The sequence below is a fragment of the Hakea prostrata genome, chromosome 4 (assembly GCF_041222555.1).
Source record: "Hakea prostrata isolate BN-2017 chromosome 4, UWA_Hpros_2, whole genome shotgun sequence".
In the NCBI taxonomy this organism is placed as follows: Eukaryota; Viridiplantae; Streptophyta; class Magnoliopsida; order Proteales; family Proteaceae; genus Hakea; species Hakea prostrata.
The window spans coordinates 51,937,181-51,954,345 of NC_142603.1; the positions used below are offsets into that span (position 1 = coordinate 51,937,181).

The window sequence follows — 17,165 nt, forward strand, 5'->3', positions numbered from 1 at the left end:
ATACTTTTTGAATGTGGTACACCCACAAGGCATAGGCCCCAAACTTCAGGACATTGATCCTAGCTTACAGACATAAGCACTAATTTTGGCTTTGCTTCGTGCATGAGGATGCTCATTTTGAGCCCACATGAACCCAGTTCATTGTCCCCAAGGGTTCAGGTGGGTGCATCTAGGCTCACAAGGAGCATACTCTACACCTCTCCTCTTATTACTAATGTTTGGTTTGGTTGATGATGTTTTTATTTTCTCCTGCACTGATTTTGATTCTACTACAAACCTTAAGAAGACTTTGTATGCGTGTGGCTGATTTACAGCTAAACCTATCTAGATCTATTGTGTATTTTTACAAACACACCCCCAAAAAATGAAGGGGGAAATTTGCTCTTTTTTTTTTTTTTTTTTTTTGAACAAGAGCTGTTTATATATAGGGGGTATTACTTATGGCGCTTGCGGCAACGGTCGAACCTACAACCTCTCCACTGAAAAGTACAGATCTTATAATTCTACCAACACTGTATTAGCATATTTGCTCAATTTTTGAAATGGAAGATGTCCATCTTCCAATAAAATACCTAGGCTTTCCCAAGTTGCAAGATGCCTAGTATAGATTGGGACCCTATGGTCTTTATTACTAATTTTTTCCGCTAAAGGACCCTTTGATCAGAAGTGACTTTTCCTCCCTCAAATTTGATCTTAAATCTAGCCATTGAGCTATGCATCATTTACATTAAACATGAGGGGGACATGGGGTCTTTCGATTGATGACTATAAAACAAATACTTGAGGTCTTCTTATTTATATTTTTGGAAAATTAGAGAGCAGTTTCATTAAGAGGAAAACTAAGAGATGAATCTCTGTCAGAATGCAGCACTAGAAGAACTAATGGGTAGGATTCCCATCAAGTTTTCAGGAATGTGGATCCTCACCCCGTCGGGGGCGGGCTCCCCGCGGGTGCCCACACGGGGGCCCCGGGTAAATAATTTTTTTGTGTTTTCCAGTTTCCCGGCCCCGCGGGGCGCGCGGGGGCGCCGGCTTGTTTCAGAGCTTCCTAAGCACGAAGAATATTAAAGAAATAGAGCTAAATTTGTAAAACAAAGAAACAGTGTCACGTAATACTGTAGCAGAAGCCCAGTCTAGGCTATCCTGTTCAAATAGTGAACTAACTAAAATACAAAAATGTTTGTAATGTATTGCTGAAGATTCAAAACCTTTCTTCCTTCTTATTTTTCTTGTATAAAGAAAATAAATAAAAACATCAAAAATAAATTCCAATGGATTTAAAACGTATTCTTTGATAAATTAAAAATTCTGTTCTAGAATGTTCACTATCTTTATAAGATATTTTAGACTTTTTTTTTGATAATTAAGATATTCTAGACTAAGGTCTTTTATTTGCATAAAATTTTCTTTACTCTTATTCAGAAGGTCCAATAATATATGTATATTGGACTTTTTGAGGCAATTATAGGTCTTGGTAGCTAATTCTAATTAGTCAATAAGAATATGTTTTCATGCCATTGCGACAAAAGGATAACGATTAAAGATTTGTTTTCACATCAACAACAAAATCAACCAATTGAATTTGAATTCATCTAGAATTCTACATCATCAATCAACAAAACTTAAAATTTGTAAAAAAGATAAAAGATAAAATTTGTTTCGAATTAAAATGGGAAAAAGGAAAAGATAAGAATTTGTTTTGAATTTCAAATTTAATAGTGGTTGAAGAGTCGATGTGCTACTGTATTCTAATGTATCTAAAACACTATTAAGCATTGGAGTTCGACTTCAGTTGCAAACGGTTGAGATGGAGATTTTGGTGATGTGATAATACACTTTTAGAAATGGACGGCCAAGATTGAAATCTCATAGAGATGCTTACTTGGAAGTGTTCGTAAGTTCACGACTCGGGTTCGGGATCCGGGTTGACCCGGAATTGTTGTACTCCAACACGTTTCCACATCTAATTATCTCTCACACTCGAAGACCTCGGAAACGGCGGCGCTGCGGCACAGGTGCGTTTGTGGGTTCTGTTTGGAAGATAAGATTACAAGACTTGAGGAAGAGATCGAGCCATTCAGGGACGTTCTCAGAGCATAGTGTTCATGGCGCATTCTTGCGTCGCGACGTCTGCTTCGGCTTCCAGAGTCAACACTCTCGTTTTCTCCACCCACTCTACTTCTCGCCCTGAATCTCGCAAGCTCTCGCTGCCCCTAGAATCCCCGCCTTTCAGGTTGCATTCACTTTCTTCTGTTATTTGTGTTTGGTTGTTCATTCGTCAATGCGGTGATTTGGTTGATTTGTTCTTGAGATTTTTCTTGTTTGCAGGACTTTAAGAAATAAATCTCTCCGAAGATGTTCTTCGCCGGTGGCCGTTTACTCCAATGGGGTTTGGGCGCAGGAGAATAATTGCCGACAGGGGATTTGGTCTATTAGGTTTCTTTTTCATTAAGAAACAAGGAATTATTTAATTTATGTCTTTACTGTTTTAAAGCTTATTATTATTCTTTTTGCAATTTTGGTTTGATGCTGTAGAGAGGATGTGCAAATTCCATCCTCACTCCACTTCCCCACTTATGCACAAGGGGGGCAAGGGCCACCACCTATGGTGCAAGAGCGTTTTCAGAGTGTTGTTAGTCAGCTCTTTCAACATGTAAGGGATTTGGTCTGGAATTGAATTTATTTTATTTGCGTTTGGGAGGATTTTACTTGTACTTACCTTCATCAAATTTGGCGTTACTCGATCAGAGAATTATTCGTTGTGGTGGTGCCGTTGATGATGATATGGCTAATCTTATTGTTGCACAGCTTCTGTATCTTGATGCAGTTGATCCCAAAAAGGTTGTATTCTGAAACCTTTGTTTTCTTTTTTACCTACGTTTTGATTATCTGAAACCTTAATTCCTTACATCCCTATAAGATTGGCACTTTTTATTCTTCTGAACGTATGTTAGCATTTATTTTCAATTGGCAATAACATCCTGGTTATGCCTTTTATAAACTAAGGTGAATAAACCTAAAGTTATAATACATTTGGTCAACCATTTATATCTCGTTTAGCAATAATGAGGTAATTACAATAGTTGGCTCCCTTTCATTTGCTTAAAGTCTTTGATAATGGCTATTGACTTCTTCCTCAGCTTTTATAGGGGTTATCTGAGGTCTGGTTTCTGTTTTTATTGGTTGTTGGGAGTCCTAGCTCTTAGGTTACCTGCAAGAAATAGCTTGTCTTTGGAAGATAAATGATTGAACTGGATGTGTGGCCCTTTTGAATTGTTAGACTGAGGAAAGGTGGGGATGAAATTGACTGATTGGTTGTTAAGATGGCCAATATGCATGTGCTAGACAACAGTAACATTGACGTTAGCCCTTAACCAGTCACCTATGCCCATCTTTAGATGAAGTTTTTTCATGTAATGGTTTCGCTGAACAATAATTTCTTGCAGTGTGTTTGCTTAGCCTATTGATCTTTTGGTTTGCAACCTTGTCCTTAGCCATTAAAACTCAGGAAAGATTCTATTTCATGGTTCTGCGACTGTTCTCCACCACCGCTTCTGTTTTTTCAACCATTGTTAATTCTGGTGCTTTGATGTCTTTATTGTATACATATGTTTACTTTCTAGTTGCTAATGTACTATCCTAAAAATATCAATGAGTGGTATAACTAGCATTGATAGCATGGCTGGTTTAATTTGGATTTTAAGCAATCAAATATTCATTCTTTCGTTGGTTGGATGTATATTCCCATGTAACTAGTGGAAATCATAGAAGCACAATTTCAAGAGATTCACCAATTACCTTATTTCTGGATTGTGGACAGGATATTGTCATGTATGTGAACTCTCCAGGAGGATCGGTGACTGCTGGTAACATAAGTTGTTCTCTAGTTGTAGTTTGTGTAAAGAGTCATAAAACTTAAAAATTGGGTTTAACTTGTTTGACTCACTGTGTCATTTCCAATTTCCTGTCAGGTATGGCCATATTTGATACAATGCGGCATATTCGACCGGATGTGTCAACTGTATGTGTAGGGCTGGCTGCTAGGTATGGCAATTTGTCGTATGTGTTTTTGTTTTACCACATTGTTTTTTCCAGTTGCTTCATTTACAATCTAACAAGTTAATTGGTTGGCCATGTTTATCAGCACCAATTGGCCTATTATCTTTTGAAATCAACCTAGGGTTGATAGATGTAGGTGCTGGACTTTTTTTTAGTAAGTTTATGTGGTCATAGACCTATTCTATGGATCCAAAAGTTTAGTGTCTAGGTAATGTAAAACTAAGATCAAAGATGACTTGGCCCCAATCAAACCCACAAGTCAGAGAATTAGAAACAACAAACTAGAAAGAAAGAGACAAGAGAATAGAGAACAGGGATAGGTGGATTTAGCTCTCAGTAGCAAGGCTCCTCCAGCCCTAAGTGTTTTGCTCTCAACAGCAAGGTCCTCACCCTTCTTATAAGTTAATCAAAGAGGGAAAAAATTAACTCAAAGCAAAGCTTCGACTTAGCTATTCATTAAAATCTGTGACTGAGAACAACCAATTATATATATGCAGAGCATAGACTGTTAATGAAAAACAAGAAACTGCTAATAGAGTTATTTATCTAAAGTTCTCGGCAACAAAAAAATTAAACTCTTCCTAATTCTAATTAGTGACTAAGAAAATAGCATATTTTAGCAACCTTTTGGTCCTAGAAGAGGGCCACCTGGGCTGATTTGACCTAGTCCACTTGATCTGTTTGAAGCTATTTTGGTCCAGCCCAAGTGCTATATCACTAGGCCAAGTATGAAAATAGGTTAGTGAATTCGTTTAATTGGTTTAGTTGTGTAAGTTCTGTCCAACTTAAGTTCAAAGGGAAGAATAGCCTGCAGCTTATGTTTTATTTGAATTTTAAGAGCCTAAGGTAATTTCTATTTTCTTAGTTTGAATCAGCTTCTAAGTCATAAGTTCACTTGCCTTTCAATAACCCCCTATCAATTAGACTACAGTGGGTTAATAGATTATTCTTCCCTCTGAGCCTTGAGTGCTTTTATGTGTGTTGTTGCTGCAGTAGTGGTTTATGTCTGATTTGTTGGAGAGGGTCCAAGAGGTGAGTATTCCATTGATTTTCTTGGTGAAGTCAAGCCAAATCCTTGCTATGACTGAATACACAACCTTTAAGAAGCCATTCCGTTCAATCCAACCATTGGTAAGGCTCCCCATCCAGATATCTGGCAGCCCACGCTCCATTCCCCTTCTCAAATCACCTTTTCTTATTTTATATTTTTCTTGAATTTTTGGACTTCTTGAAGAGACCCAAAATTCAATGTACAGATCTACATCAATATGGCCGTTGGATTGTTCCCATGCATTAGGTACATCACCCCCCTCAACCCTACTGACCTTAGTTCCTAGTTTGACCCCATTCGGAGATCCAATCTCAAGATATATATTTTTTTGAATTTTTGTACTTCTTAAAACCCCAAAGGCCAAAATTACAAGCCTCGTATCTTCTAATTCAGCCATCCCAACTGAACTAAACTTGGGGAATCATTTCCCATATTATTACCTACATTCCATCTAAGTCTCAACCTATTTTTGACACTTGTAGACCCTAGTTTCCCATCTCAAGGAATTTAACCCATATCTGCCACGTGGTTGGCTAAGTATACATAATACTCTAAATAACATTCAAGAGTGTATGATATTTAACCACAAAGCCCTAACCTAACCTTTTTCCTCTAAAAAAAACCTAGCCACCTTGTATGGGTTGTTTCTCTTAAAGATCTTGGAAGAACTGGCCTTTCATTTGATAGAGTTCAAATTAGAAGGGCTTTAAAAGTGCTCAAAGAGGGTGGTGGGATGGGTTTGATTAAGCATTCACATTGATTCTTTCCCATACTAGATCAGCTTTCATCCTCCCTCATCCTTGCCCTTTTTATTTTTTACAGATACAATTGGCTTTTATTTTGAGCATGGAACGAGTTGCTTGTGTTCTTTAGATGTTTGAACCTTGCTTTAGGTTTTCCTAGGATTGATTTGTGGGTGCCCGAAAATTTTCTCAACTAGTTGCTGAATGTTTCAGATGATCTTGTTGGGGCTGTTAGATACATAGTTGCCATTTGCCAAAGTGGCAAAGTGATCCAAAGTGTGACGGGGTGCCTAAGTGCTTTGGTGACTAGGTGCTATTTGTTATTTTATTTCTTCTTTCTTGACATTATTTAGCATGTTGCATATGTACTCTAGCTCATTAAAAATTAAATTAAGTCAGATTGAGTCATCAAAAATTAACATAAGTGATAAGTTGTCAAAAATCAATATTAAGCTACATGAAGTCATACAAAAATTGACATACATGGGATTCATTATATTAGGTAGAGCACAAAACCAGATTTTTAACAAATCCAATATTACATAAAATCTGATATATGTCGAAAGAGTTGTTCAGGTCAAATCTTGTCTTGTGCTCGTGAATACTGTTAAAATCGTTTTGAATATATAAAAAGCGCCTTTGTACCAAAAAAAATCGTTTCGAATATACTTCTACGGATGTCTAAACAAATGAGAACTTGGAAATCTAGTTTTGTTTCTTGAACTTGGGGTAGATTTTTAACCTGTTGGAATTTTATTATTGTAATCATTTTTATTGACTTAATTTTTTTTTTTGGGGGGGGGGGTTATAAGGGATATATTTGCATACTTATGGATAAGATGTAAGTAATTGATATTACAAATATAGGTACATTTACTAGCCACTAAGGTGCCAACCACCTAGACCTCCTAAAATATGCTTGGATGCTTATGTGTGATGGTGGGTAAGTAAGGAGAAACGAAGAAGGACATTCAGCTATGGCTGCAACAGGATCAGGTTGGACTGAGCTTTGTGAAACCTAACCCTAATAGTGCCAGGCTGGAACAGATCGTATACTCAGCCTTGGTCCTGACCTTGCCCTAACCACACATAGCAATAAAAAATACATACTTTCATATATTGTGCTATGTTAACAAAAATATTTTATATAGCGTGACAAGCTTGGCTAGGTCAAATGCTGAACCCTGACCAAGTCTTAATTTTAGTCTAGGGCCACCTTAGGGGTGGCTGGGCCAAGCTTTCCTAATCCCAATCCAAACCCCAGATGCTCTTAACTTAGCCATTCCTGCCCTGACCCTGAATCAAGGCCTAAGACTTTTGTCCTTGAACCTTGACAGGCCAAGCCAAACCCATCTCACCCTTATTATCTCTGATTGGGATGGGTTGGCCTTGTCCTTGTCCCTGGTCCTATCCCAGACTGTTATTAAACTTAAAATATAAATCGAAGGGGGGGGGGGACTTCCTAGCTATTATTATTAAATCTGATATGATAATGTCTTTACTAGATGTACACAACAATAACATAGAACTTCCATAACCTAATCTATTGTTAAATCAAAATCATTTGATAAGGAAAAAATTAATAAAGTAACAATATAACTTCCAAGCTGTGTTTATTATTTATGTCCTTGTTAAATCTGATATCAATAATACCACAACTAGATACATGATAAAAATAATAAGACTTTCACAGTCTAACCTGTTGTTCAAGTTGGATCATTTGATATGGTAAATAAAGAAGAAGGAGAAGAAGCTGTAAAACTCCCCAGTTGCTATTAAATCTGATATCAAAAAATAAAAAATATCTTAGGCCAACTGAGAACAAAATGCCCTGGAGTATGAAACAATTCAAATTCCATATGTTTCCTTGTCCATAAACAATAAAACAATTTATAAATCCCTATTGTTGCGTTGACCACAAAAACCATAGGGCCAAAATCAGGGCTGAAAAATCAGGGACAGGTTGGGTGGGACACACTAATCCTATTTCCGCCCTCAGGGCCAATCCCGGGTTCAGGGCGGTGCGGGGCAGGCTGCACCCCTAGGCCACCTTGAGCCAGCCCTGACCTGCTGTTTGGGCTTAGCAGGCTAGGGCGGGTCCAGGTCATCAGGGCCAAGCTTGCACCCCTCTCATGCACACATACAACTACACAGCCTCTCCCCAAACACAAAATTAGTTGATATTTTCAATCTATGTTAACATTAATTTCATCATATATGAAAAGTTTAAAGACTAATATGTAGAACTAATTCAAATAAGAAAGCTAATAGAACTATCGTACACTGCTAACTTCTGAAACAAATAGATTTAAATTAGTATGCACATTATTTTTTTCCAAATAACATAAATTCTCAAAATTTTACTAGACCTGTGTCTCAAACTGGACCTGGTTCTTCTCTATCTGGATATCCAATTTGGTTTTGGCCGGTCCAAGGCAGTGTATCTGCGTCATTAACTGATGTATTGATCACTGTGTTTGGACTGTCTCTCTGTTGGTGATATGAGTTGAATTTTGGTTGCTGTATCCAATGGAAATCCTTGTTAGGGGAAGTGGAATGAGTTTTACTGTTCTCGGGAAAAAATATTAGGTGTTCAGTGAACTAAGCAGAATTTATTGGTTCTCACTAGTCTAGTCATTCGCACACAAAATAATTAGTGTTGAAACGCATGATAGCTATCTATTTTGACTACCCCTGAATGTGTACTAGTAGGTTTTCTGTCTTTTTCTCAACATAGCCTTATGCCAGCAATGTGCTGTTGGCTATGGTAACTCTGTTTGACTTTTCTTGATGAGAGTTTTTACTTCTGATGATTTCTTCCAGCTTGATTGCCCAAATGAATGGATCTCCCCCCCCCTCTCCTTTCTTTGTAAATATGTCTAGTTTATTCTGGCATTAGTAATATATTTCCTTTGATGAACAGTATGGGGGCTTTCATTCTTAGTGCCGGAACCAAGGGTAAGTTGTCTATGGCTTTATTACCAAATTCAGAATTCCTATGTGGTTTATAATTCTTCACTTATCTCGCTGAACTTGTTCCCCTTTTTTTCCTTTTTTTGGTTATTATTTACTTCAATACCATCACCAGGAAAACGGTATAGCTTACCAAACTCAAGGATAATGATTCATCAACCCCTTGGTGGTGCTCAAGGTGGTCAAACTGATATTGACATCCAGGTAAAGTTCTTCTTTCCATTCAGAACGTCATGGTATTTGAATAACCATTTCCGTTATTAACTGATTCTTGTTGGAAAAAATATATAGTGTGTTTCATTGTGGGGGTACTATTGCTGTTGGGTGTGTTTTATGTTCCAAGTAATTATTGTGCCCCTTCATTGGTTAGGTATGCTTCCACTGCATATGGTCACATCTGATATTCAATGAAAGTAGTCAACTAGGCTAAAGTGGACAAATGTTAATTCTGTTTATTAAAACTTAAAGAATCCTAGTGACAAATGGACACATGGAGTCGATGAAAATACAGTACCTTGGACTGACTCAAAACCCATCTGGATTTCCAGATATAGAGTCATGGATCTGGTTGAATTTCAGGAATTTATGTTATTTGGGGAAATATGTTTTCATTTTATTTTAGAAATTAAAATTTAGCTGTGTAAGATATTTGGTTTGTAATTCTTTTAGGTTAGTGTCCTAGTTAGAAAATAGTCTTATTGTAGGAGTCTTTTTTCTTTGTATATGATGTAATCTCCCATTGTTAAACAGTAATTGAATAGAAAGAAGTCAAAGAACTGAGTTTACGGTTTGAGAGCCTGTGTGGCTGTGGGTGCGTGCACACCTTTCTTCCTCCTGCCTCTCCTATGCTTCTTTCCCCTTGAATCTCTGATTTCTGCTGGGCTTACCCTGTTCCTAAGCAGTCAGCCATCAGGTGTGCTTAAGTTAATATGAGGAAAATGTTTGTTAATGAATTTGGATTTTAGAAGTGATGTAATTAGGGTTTTAATGAGGTTGGGTTATGGTGTAAGTGTGGGTTCTGGAATTGATGGACGGAAAATAGCCCACATTGAGTAACTATCGAGGTTAGGGTTTGATGGTATCTGTAGGATCTGTTTGAGTGTTGCCTGATGTAGCCTTGATTGGAGAGGGCCAGATGATGCCAGTTATTTCAAGATTGCAATACTGAACCAGCAGGGGTTAGGGTCTATAGTGATTTGATGGAGGATGTGACTTTAGGGGAATAATTTGCAGGTGAAGGCTGGACGTGAAACACTAGAATTCTGGGCAGTCTGAGAAGATTTAGGATCTGCGGGTCAAAGGGGTTTTAGTGGAAAAAATTGAATGAAGGGGGTACCATGGGGTTGCTATCCTGCAAAGGTGGAGTAATTTTGTGGTTAAGCTACAGTTGCAAGTTGTAGAGTGGCTGCGGTTAGTTAGGCATTAGTGCTGGTCAGATGGGCAGCAAGGTAGATAAGATGTAGGTTATGATATGGGGATGCTGGGGATGAAATTGAATAAATTCTAAGGTGAATTTGCGCTTTAGGAATCCCTATGAATGGACTGTTTTTAAATTGAAAGTACAAATTAAAAAGGGAAGGAAAGTGAGGATGGAGGGTTGAGGATCTAGGTATTACTCATCAAATCAACATATTGCCCATCTAGATGCTCCCTTGGGTATGACGCAGCAAGGCCACTTTGATATGACTTTCTCCAAGTTAATTTCAAAAAGAAGGGGGAGGCTGCGGCTTAAATTCTTGCAAGTGCCAATTAATTATCAATATTCCATCTAATTCGTTTGCCCAAGTTGTGGGGTTTTTAAAGAGAGGGGCTCAAGATGCCAATAAGAATAGCTGAATGTAAATAAAATAGGAAACTAATGCTAACGCCTGGGGAACCAACTCCTAGAAGGAATTTAAACAAATTGAAACTCCAGCTCTTGGGTGGGAGTGTGAATCCTAATACAAAAGGGTGAACCTGATGCCGAACGCTTCTGCACTAGCAGGCTTTGGGGGACAATTTCCTACGCAGGCTTACACAGAAATTTTTGCTGAGAGGCTAATAAATGCATAAATTACCTACCCACCCTTAAATGGACCCTATTAACACAAGATAATGTGTCTTTTATGTAGTCGCATGACCTTCAAAGTAAGACAGCTAAATAATTTGAATTAATTTTTTTCCACCTTGGTAGACATGTTCTGGGCTTTATAGGGTGGCCCGCTACCATGTATACACATGGAACAAATTGTCCAACACCTATAGGTTCCAATTCTAGGGTTATTCCACTAGTTAGAAGCCCACATTTGATGTGAGTCTCCATCATTATGGAGATGATATAGTGGTTGATTTAAGGATTAAAATGCTGCTGATAGAGGATGGTATTGTGGTTGGAATTGAATGCTTTAGCATTAAACAGAAAGCAGGAAGTATGGGAGAAGAAGTGAAGAAAGAGGGAATGCCTTTGGATTCAACTTAAATTAGGATATGTATCCACAAGTGACAGCACAAAGATTTGACAGGGGTGCTGAATGGTGGGAACACATCTTTGATTCTTCAATTCATGCAAAAGTTAATTGTGTAAGTTGTTGCTGCCTCCAAGCCCAATTGCAGTTAAGACTTCCTATTTTCCTTAATATGAGACACACCAAGCAATTTCTGCCTCTTTTGAAGCAGCTGACCTACCAAGAAAGGCTATATACTACCAAATAAAGAATTAATACCAAATATAGAATTAACTAGAAATGTCAATCCCGAAGTGCCCTTATACAACCGCAACAACAAGCCTTATCCCAACAAAATGGGGTCAACTACATGGATTCTTGCCTGCCAATCAACTCTTTTTGAGACCATATTAGATACAAGGCCTAAGGTTGTCATAGTTCTACCCTTGGCTCTTCTAGTTCCTTCGATTTGGATTAATTCGCTTCTACGTACAGGGGCATTTACATGGCTGTGTTTTCTCAATCGACTTTCTCGTACAAGGTGCCCCTATATTTACTTAATTGCAGAACTGCCACTGTGATGCAAATTTAGTTTTAATTCATAATATCTTCCAATTTAGTTGTTCTATAACAATACTGTTTTTACCCCTTCAGCTATACTACTACTGGCACAATATCAACTCTAAATGACATCTTGGATGGTGCTCGCTAGCAACACATTCTTTTGCTACTGTGAAAACGTATGATTGATCCTTTTATCTTTTCTTTCCCTTTTGAAAGCATGCGTGCTCTCGTCAAGTATTCAGTTAGCAAAATCTTACAGAAATCTACCTGTCTAGAACAAAGGTATCATTTGCAGAGGCATTTCAGTGTTGGTATATGGAGAATCCATGGGGCTTTTTAAATTATTTTTTATTATTTATTTTCAGTTCGTATCTTGGGGGTTTTGTTACAGTATTGTCCTTCTGAGGAGGTGCTATAGACTACACTACCTCTCTTTGTTTCCCTGCTCTCTACCTCCATATTGGCAAAACTGCAAACTGTGTTCCATGCCCTTCCTTGATTGGCTTGCTTGCCTACCCCATTGGCTTATAGGACCTGCTTCCATAATTTTATATGTGATTTGTGCCACATTGGTTGGCTTAAAACCTATTTGTTACGGCGTAGCCTTGTCCATGTGGCTTTTCTTGGGTGGGCTCATTGGATGTGTAGGTGGTGCCTAGGTTCCTTGTTGATGTCCTATTCGTTCTTTACACCCCGCCAGTGTCTTGGGTCAGGTAGTGTTCTGAGTCTTCCGACAACTAGATGTCCATAAGGGGTCATTCAAGATTCTTTTTATTCTTCTCTTTTTGCCTCCCTCCTTTTCTGATATACTTGCTACCACATTAAGGGGTCCTCCTGGGAGCTAGCCACCTTGCACTCTAGAATATGGCATTTTGAGTTAAAGTCAACATGGTCTTACAAAGTGCATGCTCTATTGCCTTCCATCTTTTTCAGTGCTTACTCCAAATGTTGCTTTGATTCTTTTCCATGTTATCAGATGGCCTATCTGATGGGCTATCAGCCATTACTGACTTGAGTCGATTCCTAAAGCTTCTCCTTCTAAATCCCTTATCATTACACCCCAAATGCTAAATGAGTTTTTATATTCCAGAAACTTTTGTCAGTCTCTTCTAATTGGTTCATTACTTCGCAAGAATGTTCCCTTGCCCCCTGATCGCTCATCATCACCATCTTATCTTTCTTGAAGCATGCGTGCTCAAGTAGTGCAGCCACACATTTTCAAATCTTGAATGGATGAGGACCATGCTATGTGTAGTCGAATAAAGAGAAACAGGGAATTGATCTGAAATGATTCTGTGTTGAATGAGTTAGGAGTTATGGTTAATCCCATAGTATGTCTGCTGTTATATGGGAAAAAAAGGCATATCACGCCCATTCCACACTGGATCTGCATCTTCTTTGTGCTTATCATACTTTGCCTTTGTGATGCTGTTCTACCTTTTGGATTTGGTTTGTCACTGCTTTACCTGAAGCAACTTGAATTTGCTCTCCAGTCTCTTCCTTTCTGTGTCCTTAATAAGCCAAAGTTCCTATTTTCTTTATCCATGACATTCATCTTTGTTTTTTTGATTATTTTTTCTTGTCCGAGGTGGAATACCTCATACCTCTTTTTCAAAATTTCTTTTGTTGATCCCTTGGAATTTCCAGAAACCTTTTGTCACTTGAACCCACCTCTTCTCTTTTGATCTCTCCCAGATGAAACCTGAGCAGCAGTAAATATTCAAGTATTTGATTGATAAGGGCACAGTTTGGGAGTTACTGATTAAAGAATAGTGGGGATGTAGTCTATGCTATTTTCTAACCACCTAGGTAGATGGTGAAACTGATGTGGTGCACTTGCAGGGTTTGGATGGGTCCTTACATAATTATATGTTGCATTTGAGATCTTTTTTAGCAGAGCATAGGATTCTGTGTATGGTCACCATTTTGTCACGGCTAAAGTCCTCCTTGTAGTAATGGGTGAACAACAACTTGACATGTGCTTATGACATTTTCGTTTTTGTCGGTGTAGCCTGGGGCTACCCTATATCCTATGTCTGCACCATGTTCCTTGGGTTTGCCATGGTTTCACTGGAATAATACCTGACACTCGCTACTCCCTCAGTATATTAATTTATTTACCTTGAAGCTATTTATCGTGTGTTTACTAAGAGGGCATCACTAAACAATTTGCATGTTATTTCCCAGGCAAATGAGATGCTACATCATAAGGCTAATTTAAATGGGTACCTCGCCTACCACACTGGCCAAAGCCTTGAGAAGATCAATCAGGATACTGACCGTGATTTCTTCATGAGTGCAAAAGAAGCTAAAGAGTATGGCCTCATAGACGGTGTCATCATGAATCCTCTAAAAGCCCTTCAGCCAATAACAGCTAATGCTGAACAGTGAAGACCGGTATCACATCTTGCCTCTACACATCAAGTGCTGCCTCTTTTCCTAAGATCCATATCAGAGAATGAAACATTATAAGATTTTGATGTTGCTTGTCCTTGGTAAGATTTAATGGTATGGTAGGTAATATTCCAAGAGAAGGATTTACACTTATTTTTTAAGTTTTACACCGTGAAATACATAGCTCCAGACAAAAATGTTAGAAGTTAAATGAAGTTTTTTGCCTGCACAGTTTCTTTGAGAGTCTCAGGGAGCCTGCCAGAGTTTTCCCTGGATATCCCTTGACAATTTCTGTAGTTCATGAACATGAATATATATTTTAAGCGTGCTGGGAGACCCCAAAATGTAAAACTAGCTCTTAAAAATGATGTCGATGAGCAAGATCGACCTGTGAGGAGTGTGGTTTAATATGTGGGTAACAGAAGTACAGGAGGGAAAGCCCGTAGGCTTACATCCTGTTCTGCATGTAAGTGAAACATATATGACACTTTTATATGTGATACGGGTAATATTCTTGAAATTTGATGAACAGTATAGATGAGTAATCTTGTTTAGCACTTCAAATCGCATGAGGTTTAGGTGTGGGTCACATTTTTTTAACTCCCTCTCATGTATCTCTGCTCGGAAGTCTTGAAGGAGATGCAGAGTCTTACACTTAAAAGGGTATATGGCGAGCTTCACCAATAAGCTATGCTGGTGGATGCAACTCCAATGGACATTGGTAATTTGTTGACTTTGCAACCCCATCGAAAAGCACAATTGCATGGGAGATGGTAATTAAATTGCTTGTTAATTTGCATGTTGTCCTAATCTATTTTTTAATTTAGTAGGTTAGAAACACAGAAATTTCAAGAACAGACAGAATCTGAGAGAAACCAGTCCTGTATCCTGTTAGGGAATTGAGGCCATGGCCCAAATAAAAAACTGCTTGACTTAGTCTTTTATGCATGTAACGTTTATGCTGTTTGACATTCTTACCAATCATGGATGGGCTACGTCAGCTGACAATGGTTGATCGTGGCCTCCACCTTAATGTTTATTGCCTGCACGAACTGGAATCATAAGTGAGAGGAGTCGTCGATATATGTGTTCTTGAGTCTTTCCACTGTCAAATAAGGAACTCAAGAGTGGTAAGGTTTTGTTGAAGTTTCTTCTACAGACACTTCAATCAACAATAGCAAGGGAACTCAAATGGGGTGGGAGAGATGGAAGGAAAGAGGTGAGCAGCTATTGAAGTACTTGCAATGTCCATTCCTGAAAGAATGCTTCTACATCGTCACCCTCTCCCTTCTCAGCCTCATTCTTCCACTTGCCTTCCTCTTGTTAGCCAGGCTTGCTAGTACCTGCTACATCCTTTCCTCCACATCTCTGAAACCTTCTTCCTTGTTCCCACTCTCCTTCCTTTACACCAACACCAACCTTCTTCACCTCTTTGTTTCTGCCATCAGTGTCACTTCTCTTCTCCGCACTTTGATGGGTCATTTTGATTTCTCCTTATTGACCAACAGCAGTAAGAGCAAAATCACTTCCGGATCCCATACCCACCTCTTCCCCACCTGGGTTTTCCTCTGCACTTTCCATCTTTGTGTTGTATTTGGCATTGAAGGGACAATGGCTTCTGGGCTTTGGACGGTTGACTTGGGTGTGATTGGACAAGACATTAACAGGAACCTGATGAGTCGAACTGTGTTCTTTATAGGATTGCACGAGATAATGCTTCATTGGTCGAGAATGATTGTCAGACCAGTGGTGGATGATACAGTGTTTGGAGTTGTCAGGGAGGAAAAATGGTTGGAGAGGGTGGCCATGGCTGCCAGTTTTGGTGGGTTGTGGTGGTGGTGTCTGAGGACCGAGGTGGAGGCATTAGTGGTCATCCTTGAGATCAAGAGAGAGCTGTGGATGAAAGTGGAGCTGGCTGATCTCATTAATTGTTGGCTCTATTATCTCACAGTGACTATTGCCTTAGTGAGGCTCATCAAAGGACTTGTTTGGCTAGTCAACCTCTTGATCTGCAGGGGTTTTCCAAGAAGATCTGGTAGCTCCAGTGGCTTCAATGACGATGATGATAGATGAGAACAAGGTCTAAATTGCCGTGATCCAACCTAATCTTGATTCGGTTTCTGGGTTTTAAATCCTATGTAATCCAGCCTCTTATTGCTCTTTGAATTTTTTGGACATTTTTGTTCTATTCTTTTGTTAGTAAAGACTTTAATGTACAATTTCTCCGCGAAAAATTAAGAATCAAGAAACATATAAAAGGACCTGTCCTTGGCCTTTCGCGCACTTTAATCTTTGGAGAGGATTTCATTTTCAAGGCATTTTCATGACGATGACATCGAGAGAAAGAGCTAGGCTGTGAATCGAGGCGAGTGAGAATGTTATTTGTTTAGGATTCATTGATGCTTTGTCTAAGTAAACCTGCTCGATATGAATCAAACAAATCTGTATGGCTTTGATAAAGTTTCATCCAGATTTTATGTTTCAGCCATCCAATAAGCGAGTGATGCTCAATGAAGGAAACAAAGATGTGGAGCAATGACCGGATTAAACCAATAAGTTCGATTAATCAATTTCGGTTCAGCTAGATTTGTTCAGTTGACTGCCTCTTATGGGACTTCTTCTCGTGTAATTTGAAAATTTATACTATTCTCTCTCTATCTTTGACATTTCAACCGATCATTTGACACACCAGACTTTTTCCCTTTTATAACAAAAATAGAATTAAAAAAAAAAGCATCCAAAGTTACATTTGAAGCCCCCATTTGAAAAGAAAGATTGTTTAAAGGAGAAAATTATTATGTAGAAAGATATGTCAACAGTCAAGGTTTAAAGTATTCCACGATACCATACGATACTAGTCGACACATATTCATATTTGACCTAATCGATGCGTTACGTTTCTCCATTAAATTACAATAAAATACATTAGCCAAAGTGATACAATACTCGATACAAGAC

At 38.5% G+C, this 17,165-nt stretch overlaps 2 protein-coding genes across 2 annotated transcripts; both read left to right on the plus strand.

The window, feature by feature from the left end:
• The first annotated feature begins 1,973 nt into the window (after window positions 1-1,973).
• Window positions 1,974-14,360, plus strand: CLPP5 (nuclear encoded CLP protease 5). The gene is made up of 9 exons (XM_089153508.1): window positions 1,974-2,233; window positions 2,329-2,436; window positions 2,536-2,653; window positions 2,749-2,841; window positions 3,821-3,866; window positions 3,972-4,044; window positions 8,777-8,811; window positions 8,942-9,030; window positions 14,001-14,360. The coding sequence occupies exons 1-9, from the start codon at window positions 2,106-2,108 to the stop codon at window positions 14,202-14,204; spliced, it is 894 nt and encodes a 297-aa protein (XP_089009634.1). The 5' UTR covers window positions 1,974-2,105; the 3' UTR covers window positions 14,205-14,360.
• A 167-nt stretch (window positions 14,361-14,527) lies between these two features.
• On the plus strand, window positions 14,528-16,567 carry LOC149019502 (uncharacterized). The gene has a single exon (XM_089153509.1). It carries the CDS (start codon window positions 15,399-15,401, stop codon window positions 16,278-16,280), a length of 882 nt encoding a protein of 293 aa, XP_089009635.1. The 5' UTR covers window positions 14,528-15,398; the 3' UTR covers window positions 16,281-16,567.
• Window positions 16,568-17,165: the final 598 nt, after the last annotated feature.